The 9,636-nt window shown below is 42.5% G+C and overlaps 1 protein-coding gene across 1 annotated transcript in view; it reads right to left on the bottom strand.

Moving 5' to 3' along the window:
• LOC143018613 (sodium-coupled monocarboxylate transporter 1-like) overlaps positions 1 to 4,979 on the bottom strand; it is a 65,731-nt gene extending 60,752 nt beyond the window's left edge. The window contains exon 1 of the mRNA XM_076174133.1: positions 4,542 to 4,979. Within this exon, the coding sequence (XP_076030248.1) occupies positions 4,542 to 4,857 (316 nt within the window). The 5' untranslated portion in view covers positions 4,858 to 4,979. The remainder of the gene's footprint in view (positions 1 to 4,541) is intronic.
• Between the last annotated feature and the right edge of the window lie 4,657 nt (positions 4,980 to 9,636).

A 9,636-nucleotide genomic window follows, 5' to 3' on the forward strand; every position in this document is an offset into this window, starting at 1 on the left:
CATGGAGCAGAAACATGGAATATATGAGAGGAAGAGAGAAGGAGCTTGAATGTGTTTGAGATGAGGTGTCTGAGAAGTATGATAGGGGTTACTAGGCTGGATAGAGTGAGAAATAAGGTGAGGAGGAGAACAGGGGTGGAAAGGGAGTTGGGAGATAGGGTTGATGAAAGAGTATTAGGATGGTTTGGAAACATGGAAAGAATGAATGAAGAAAGACTAGTAAAAGAGGTATGGAAGGCAGATGTGGAGGGGCTTTGGGGAAGAGGGGAATGTCTGTTGAGGAAGGACGGGAGAGGACAGAAGACAGGGGTGAATGGAGAATGGTTGTATATGGATGATGATGTGATGCATGAGGTGGAATGGGTGGGGGGATGGGGGTGAGGTAGTATGTGTGAGTAAAATTTGACGCAGCCCGAAGGGATTTCTCCCCGTCTTCCCCTTTTATGCAATGGGGGGACGGAGAGGGGGGGTCGCCGATTTAATGAAGCGGCCTTGCTGTGGATGTGCTGTGCCTTGCGACACTACCTCTGACCCAGGGCAGTAGACAGGGTGCGGGGATGACCCGTCATCCAGGAGGTGCTAAGATAAGAGGGAGGGTGGAGGGGAGTGGAGTGTATCTAGGGATGGAATGGGTGGGAATGATTTTATGCCTTTTTCTTTTTGGCTACCTCCCTTGTAAGGGGGAAAAAGCCTTGGTATATGCATGCATTATTATTATTGTTATTATTACTATTATTATTATTATTGTTATTATTATTATTATTACTACTATTATCATTATTACTATTATCATTATTATTATTCCTCTTCTTTTTTCTTTTCTTCTTCCTTTTCCTCTTCTTCTCTTTCTTCTTCCTTTACTTCCTCTTCTTTTTCTTCTTCCTATTCTTTTTCTTCTTCCTCCTCTACTTCTACTTCTTTTGTTTCTTCTTCCTCCCCTTTATCTTCTCCTTCTTATTCTTATTATTATTTGTCTTCTTCTTCCTCTTCGTATTCTCATTCTTATTCCTCTTCTTTTTCTTATTCTTTTTCTTATTCTTTTTATTCCTCTTCTTCTTCTTCCTCTTTTTCTTGTTCTTGATCGTGTTCTTCTTCTTATTCTTTTTCTTATTCTTACTTTTCTTCTTCCACTTATTCTTATTCGTCTTCCTCTTTTTTCCCTTATTTTTCCTCTTCTTTTCCTTTGTTTTCTTCTTCTTCTTCATCTTCTTCTTTTTCTTCTTCCCCTTCTTCTTTTTCCTCTTCTTCTCCTTCTTCTTCTTTTCCTCTTCTTCTTTTTCCTCTTCTTCTCCTTTTTCTTCTTCATTTTTCTTCTTCCTCTTTTTCAAACATAAATCTGATTGACAGAAAGCCGAAGAGCATGAACGGGGACCTGACTGGAGAGCAGGACCAAACCTAAAATCAGTTCGCCTTAGCCTAACTAAGCTAGTGACGATAATGCGGAATTGTTCATTCAATCCAATCTTTGAGATAACAAGGTGTTTCCGAATCAGAAATGTCTTGCCACTTCATCTGTTCTTGGTGACTTCTTCAGCATCCACATGTTGTTCTACTCCCTATTCTGTCGGGAATTTCTGGATTTATTTGATATAGGTTCCTGTTTGTTTGTTTATTTGCTTGTGTATTAGTTTTGTTTAACTTCTTGTACCGGCTTCTCCTCTCCATTTGGAGGCCTACCCTCAGCTGAATAAAATTGTCTAGCGTCAGCCAAAACAAAATCTAACAAGGGCGCATGGGTCATTGGAAGTCATTTGCAAATCATCAATTTAAAGACTGGATGAGGGCAATCGTTTTTGTATGCGTTTTCTTGTCGACAGGCGATTTTATTCAGTTGAGGAACACACACATCATGGTATAAGGATTAATGCTATTTCTGGGGATTTTTGTACGGCCTCCAGTGCATGCAACCTGAACCTGTTGGGCCGAGTTGGGCCCAAGGGGACAACTCGAAGGGTTTTATTGTGGCTAACGCCAGACGATCTCATTCAGTCAAAAAGAACCCGATGGTTTAAGAGACTGAAGACTATCGGAAGACTTATCTAGACAACCGGAAGGGTCATGCACACACAACGATAGCATGGCGGCAGCCTATATAGTAAAGATAAGTGTTGTCCAGTACGAAAGGGGTTTGCATTCAGATACGTTTGTGCTCTGTCTTACACAGTTCTCCACAATCCCTCACTGGACGAGTTTGTTTTTCAATGCTTTTATTTTTTCATCTTTTATTTCTTATTTTTTCTCTTCCTCGTCGGCCAGATAACGAAGTCAAACTGCAAACCAATGTCGACAATGGCCAGACATTTCTATGCAGCACTGCCATGGTTGACAGCCCTCAATGATACACAAACATAAAAAAGCTTTGATGCCACCGATAAGAACGATGTGATTTGTCAGTTTTCGCTATATTTTTGCGATGAGATCAGTCGGCCATTGCTATGTTCACAGGTCCTTCCATGACACTACAATTAGGTGCGGGCAATGGTTTTGTAGAAAAATTAATAGAAAAAAAAAAATAATAATTGGATACAAGTGGATGTACAACATTAACTATTCTACTGCACATATTTTTGTTTTCCTTTAGCAAAATAAGATCGTAGTAAAAATGGAGATTTTTTTTAATGGGTATTCAGAGAGTTTTTTGGGAAGAATGTAAATGTAATGGTGTTAGGGGATCTCAATACGAGAATAGGAGATGAGGAAGTAGATGGAGTAGTTAGGATGTTTTAGGTTCCTGGTAAGAACTATAGTGGAGAGGTGATGTTGGAGATGTGTTTAGAAAGGATGTGAAAAAGTCAAGTATAAGTATACATGGGAAAGGGTGGTTGATAGGGCATTATTAAATTATGTAGTGGTACCCAACGGGAGGATTGGAAAAGTTCTGGATGTTCATGTTTTCAAGGTGTAGAGGGGAAGCAAAGACTATCATAGCTTGTGGCAACATTAATTTCACAAATATAGATAATATCTATGGACACATACAATGGTTTGTTTAATCATAGTAATTTTTGTCACAAAAATGCTATGCATGTTAAGAGGACACTACAGTAGTGGCGTGTTACCACACCATACCCCACCTAACTTTAACCCTTAACACTAACCAAAATATTTTTTTAAAATGAAATATAGTTATCCAAGTACCTGCAGTGATAGGGTATCAGAATATATATGGTTATGGGGGGTCTATCTCCAAAACCCTAGGAGGAGTTCGTGAACAAACAAACAAACAGACAGAGGCTACTACTTTATCATAGTTGATTCACAACCACTTTCCACACACGCCTATCTCTTGTCCTTTACCTTCCCTGCTCAACAGACATTCCCATTTTACCTAAGATCCTCTTCGCTCCATCCATCTTATTCTTAGTCTTCTCCTCAAGTTCATTCTATCCACCTCTGCCTTACACTCTTTTTGCTAGTCTGTCTTCATTCACTCTTTCTATGTGCCCAAACCATCCCAGTACTCCTTCATCAACCCTCTCTGCCTGCTCCCTTTCCACCACTGCTCTCCTTCTCACCTCCTCATTTCTCACTCTATCCATCTTCGAAGCTCCAACATACTTCTTAATAACTTCATCTCAAACGCATGCAAATTCCTGTCTGCCTCCCTTGAATTCCATTTTTTTACCCATACAGTGTCGTAAGCACAAAAACACCTTCATATAGTCTTCTTTTTGTGTCCATCCCTTGATACCTATTTCTCATGACAGTTTTCATTTCCCCAAGACATTTACTTATTTCCTTCACTTTACAGTTTACAACCACCAGCACTCCTCCATTCCCTGCAAATGTGACCTTAGGTCCTTAAGAATATCCATTTCCGCAAACCTCTCTCCTTTCAGACTTACCTCTATTTCGCTGTCACCCTTATCCATTGTGCACCTCATCATCTTGGTTTTACTCATATTCACTTTCAACAGTCTCCTCTCTTATACCTTCCCGAATCCCGACACAAGCGCAGTGTCATCAGCAAACAACATCTGGCTCGCCTTCCACTTCCCTCCATTCTGACTAACCGTCTCTCATCCCTTGCCCATCACCTTCGCATTTACTCTCCGTACCACTCATTTCATATACACATTGATCACCCAAGGTGACATCACACAACCCTCACGCAACCCCTCCACCATTTACAACCCAGACACAAACTCTAATACTCATGCATTTTTTGAATGGCCTTAACGATTTTCCACTAACTCAATACATCTACACCATGAAGGCTTAACACTGCAGAACGTTTCTGTTCCCGTTGTGCGAGGGTATGTGTATATGTGTGTTTGTGTGTGTGTAAGGTCACAGCGTTGTTCATAGATTGCTCTATACATAAGTTCCAAACTATCTTTTCGGAAAGTAATGCCACGATCACAAACATAGCACGTGGTCCAAGACCATAATAAATCACAGGTACACACACACACACACACACACACACACGCAGACACGCACACACACACGCACATACACATGCGCACACACACACGCGCACGCACGCACACACGCACGCACGCACACACACACACACACATAAATTGAAGACGACCGACCTAGGATTGAGAGCGCCGACATGAATCCCCCGACGAGGGAGAGGGCGACTGGCACGACGCCCATGGCCCTTCCGGCCAGGAGGTAATCGTCTGCAGTGTTCTTCTTGTTTTTCTTCACGGCCGTCACTGTCCCCAATAATATGCTGAAGAGCGTCAGGAGCACCAGGACGATGTAGTCCACGGCTCCAAAGAAGCCACCGACGGGCGGAGTCCCTGACTCTGGAGGAGGGCTTCCAGTGCTGGCGCCCGCTCCATTTGGCGCCGAAGTGATCGCCTCTGTAGAAGGAGGAAGAAAGGTGGGCGACGCCGTCGACATGTCCAAGGAGGCTCAGCTCAGGAGACGGACCGCAACGAGGGGAGCGACTAGAGGTCTGCACGAGGTCAGTCTGCGTGTACAACGAGTGGATGTATGTATATATGTATAGATGTGGTTGTGTACTACTGGCGGTGCGTTAGCATCGAACGGATGAACTACGTAACGCTTTGCCCGGTCCGCGAGTTACTGCGCTTTTGTCCGCACATTGTTGCGCGAGGAGGGTAGACGGCATTGGGGGGCAGGAGGAGGAGGAGGAGGAGGAGGAGGAGGAGGAGGAGTAGTAGAAGGAGGAGGACGAGGACGAGGAAGGCGGTGGAGCGGAAGACGACGACGATGAGGAAGATGAGTAGGAGAAGGAGGAGGAGAAGAAGAGAGAAAGGAAGAAGGAGGGGAAGAAAGAGGAAGAAAAAAAGGAAGAAAAGGAGGAGGAAGACGAGGGGAGGAGGAAGAAGAGGAGGAGGAGGAGGAAGAGGAGGAGGGGAGGAGGAAGAGGAGGTGAGGAGGAGGAAGAGGAGAAGGAAGAAGAGAAGGAAGAGGAGGAGGAAGAGGAGGAGGAGGAGGAGGAGGAGGACAAAGAGAAGTCATGAGGAAGAGGAGGAGGAGGACGAAGAAGACGACGTGGAAGAAGACGAGGAGAAGAATGATGATGATGATAATGATAATGATGAGGTGATGGTGATGATGATGATGATGATGATGATGACGGCGACGACAACGACGACTAGGAGGAGGAGGACAAGGAGGAGGAGACAGGAGGAGGAGGAAATGGAGGAGGAGGACAAGGAGGAGGAGACAGGAGGAGGAGGAAATGGAGGAGGATGACAAAGAGGAGAAGAGAGGAGGGGGAGAGAGGAGGAGAGAAAGGAGGAAAAGGATAAGGAGGAGGAACAAACAGCAGCAGCAGCAGCAACAACAGCAGCAGGAGGAGGAAGACGAAGAGGAAGAAGGCGACAAGGATGACGATGACGATGACAAAGACGACGAAGAGAAGAAGGAGGAGGAGGAAGAGTAGGAAGAGGGGTAAGAGGAGGGGTAGGAGGAGGAAGGGAAGGGAAGGGTAGGAGGCGGGAGGGGGAGGAGGAGGAATGGGAGAATTGCATGGGAACGCACTGAAGAAATCGAAGTTGCTTTCGAATACATACATGCGCACATAGGTGCACACTCATGTGCGTGTACACATGGGTGCGAAATTCGAAGAGGTAGAATTGCAAATGTAAGGTTGGCACACATACTTGTACGCCGTCGCTCGCCCCCTCCTCCCTTCCCCCTCTCCCTCTCTCTCTCTCAAGAAGTGAACAAACACCCATTCTGACGATGAAAAAAAAATGGAATAGGTAAATAGATAAGCATATAAATTACTAGATAAATAAATGGAGAAATAGATAAAAAAAAGAAATGAATAAACTGATAAATAAATAAATTAGTAAATGAATGAATAGGTAAATGAATAAAAATAGATAGCTAACTAAATAGATAAACACATAAAATAGAATAAAACAAAACAAAATAAAATAGAATAAAAATAAATAGATAAAAAACGATCATTTTTACCAAGTCTAATGACCTCATCAACCTGTCAAACCAAATGATCTACTCGTTTCTTTTTTACGAATATGTCGATCCTCTTTCTTTCTCCGTCTGGGCTCTTCTCCTCGTCACTTTAACTTCTCCAGAAGCTCATTCTAAGGAGATATATATATTTTTTTTTCGTCTAAATCAGAGGTTCCCAAACTAGGGGGCGCCCCCCCCTAGTGAGACGTGAGGAGGATACAAGGGGGGCGTGAAGTCGTCTGCTCAAAAATATTTGTTTAATTAGAATAATAAAATCATTCAAAGAACAAATATCTGCCATTACGTACATGCAAAGTATAATTATAGCAGTCACTCCAACCCGTTTTCTATTAAGCTAGTTCTCCTTACACATTTTGGACACGTCACCGATACCAACCACAATTTGCTTATGTTCAAACTTTTGTTGTCGCTCCCTTTGAACCAAATGTTTCGTTTTTAGTTACTTAGAGAAATGTCTCTGGAATGTACTATTATTTGTTTGAGTGGCTTTCATTCTAAAATTTAATACAAACAGAAATCTGTTTTCCTGAACAATGCTAAGAAATAAATGCAAGAATCATTTCACATGGCGTGACACAAGATGGGACCACAGTGCGTTACGTCTCCTAGAGTTTCATATCTTCATCGAAAGTCAGTTGAATTTTTTAATAAGTACTAAAATGCCGATGTTATAGCTAGGATGGAAAAGTATACAAGAAAAAAGAAAAAAGAACACGAAAAATATAAGGATGAAAAAGAATAAGAAGAATAAATTGAAAAGTAAGAAGGCAAAGGAGAATAAGAAGAAAAAGAAGAAAAAGAAAATGAAGAAGAGACTATAATGGCCCAAAGAGTGGAAATCCTCGACTGAAATCAGGACAACCTTACCCAATTAACCCAAGCGCATATAAGACCTAACCTGACGGTTCCTTTTCAAACTCTGTCTGTCTTGCAACCCCGAGACTATGGACACACGGGAAAGCCTTATTTCTTCTTCTCCTTCGTCTTCTTCTTCGTCCATCAGAAGCCATCAAGCTCAAATGTTCGTTGTACCCCTTCAATACGGTGACGTAAATGAAACGGCCGCGGGCTTTGCTCAGAACAGGGTCTCCTCCAATCGAGACCCCTTCCTATCTTCTGGCCTTTTTAAAGTCCCTCACCGTATTGAAGGGGTTTAAGAATATTTTCTTTTTGAGTCATGGCACTCATTGACCAAAAGAACTTAAGTACTGAGGGTTTTCTGATAATTACTTCGAGAAACGGTTATAATGAATTGCAATGGCAAACTTTGTCGACAAGAGCCTTTAGGATCATAACTAGGGCAGACGCAAAAAAAAAAAAAAAAAAAAAAAAAAAAAAAAAAAAAAAAAAAAAAAAAAAAAAAAAAAAAGGGTCGCACGGTAGCACAGTGGATACCGTGCAGAACTGATGAGCAGGTGGTCGTAAGTTCGATTCCCGGTATCCGCTGTGGGTTTCCTGCGTTGGTTCGTGGCAACCCTGGCCAGGGGGTGAGGGGGGAGGCGACCCAACATTGGCCTTAAAAAAAAAAAAAAACAGTGGCTTGCCACAACTGACAGGGCTAGCCTTAACAGGGGTTTCTCACTTCCCACTGCGTGGGAGTAGGATGGTGAGTTTGAGTTTTAGTAAAGAAGTAGACACACACCCAAACGGCGAAAAAAGGAAGAAAGAAAGAAGAAAAAAAAGGCTGAGATTTCTATTATGATTTTGAACTCTCACTGAAGAAGTGGTCTCATACGTGAGACCCACGGCCCTCTGGAAACCGGCCACAGCCACCGAGCTGTCCTATAGCTCATTCAGTGAAAAGGTTTTGTGATGTTGTCTGAATGGGTGCATTGGGCAGTGTAAGATGTGTTCAATGTTTCTTTGATGGTGACTGCATTTGGGGAATACGGAGTCTGTTGGCAGGCCTGTTCTCTGTTGGTGCAGCTTTAGTGCTGGATAGTGACCAGAACGCAGTGCGGCATCTGGTCTCTAGTGAACTCTGTTGGGACTCAAAGATATAACACTTCATTCCACTTTGGTATTTCCGTTGATATGCATCTTCTGCCACTCCAGATAACATCAAAACTGCTTTACATCTATTATTACTTCCGCTGCTTCTACTGCTGTTCTTTTACTGTTGCTACTACTATTGCTACTCGTCTTCCTCCTTCCTTTTCCAAGTACTACTACTATAGTAATTACTACATACTATAGTAGTATACTATTGCACTATTACTATAACTATTACTACAGCTATTACTGCTGCTATTGATACTACTAGTACAACTGTTACATTTATTAGTTGAGAGGAGAATAAAGTAATACGCGATTTCGCACAGGTGAGGACGGGTCCCCCTACTGAAGGTGTTAAGACGACCGTTTAAATTCATCTCTTTGAGCTACGATGGTCAAGATGATATTTCCCTCACTCTTTCAGCCCGGGAGTGTCTTTCAGCTGAGTAAAACTGCCTGGCGTTGGGCAGGAAATCAACCAGTTAGGTCACTGTCAGGCAAGGAGAGGACAATCCACCTGGTTTACAAGAACCAGCCCTTAACCCTCATCAACCACAGACCAGCGAATCTCGATTCTTCCTCTGTCATAAAGTTGCCCCCTTGGCATAGTGCATTAAGCCATGTACACACCCCGGTATTTCTATAAATAGAATAAAGTAAAATAGGTAAAAAATAATATAAAATAAAGAAACGAATAAATACATAAGTAAGTAGATAAAAGAAGACGAAGAAGAAACAAGGAAGTTAAAAATCAGCACTTATTTCAAGGTTCTGCATAAAATGAACTTCGATCGAGAAAGAAACTATACCTCGTACATACCACTCGTGTATAGAGTGGCTTGGTAGATAGAACGCATTATACAATCGATACTAAATCTTTAGGCGTGATATAATCACCTCCCACGTCATTTTGCCCCCCCCCTTCACACACACACTTACACAGTGAGTGAATGTATCCCTGGTTGAGAATCGCTGCAGTGAACTATGCTGAGGACTATCATACGAGTCTACCTAGCTTAAACCTAATCTCCCACGTGACTTGTCCTACCATTCACAATAAACTTCAAAACAAATACATCTTTGTTTCCTTTAGTTACTTCTCCACCATAAAAAAGTGTCATGGCCAAGACTTGGATGATGACGCCTTTCTTTCTACTGGCTGTCTTAAGTCCTGACTTAAGTTCTTCATGGACTTAACGTTATCCAGTGACT

Source organism: Oratosquilla oratoria, chromosome 35, assembly GCF_046742065.1.
Source record: "Oratosquilla oratoria isolate Oo_2021 chromosome 35, ASM4674206v1, whole genome shotgun sequence".
Lineage (NCBI taxonomy): Eukaryota > Metazoa > Arthropoda > Malacostraca > Stomatopoda > Squillidae > Oratosquilla > Oratosquilla oratoria.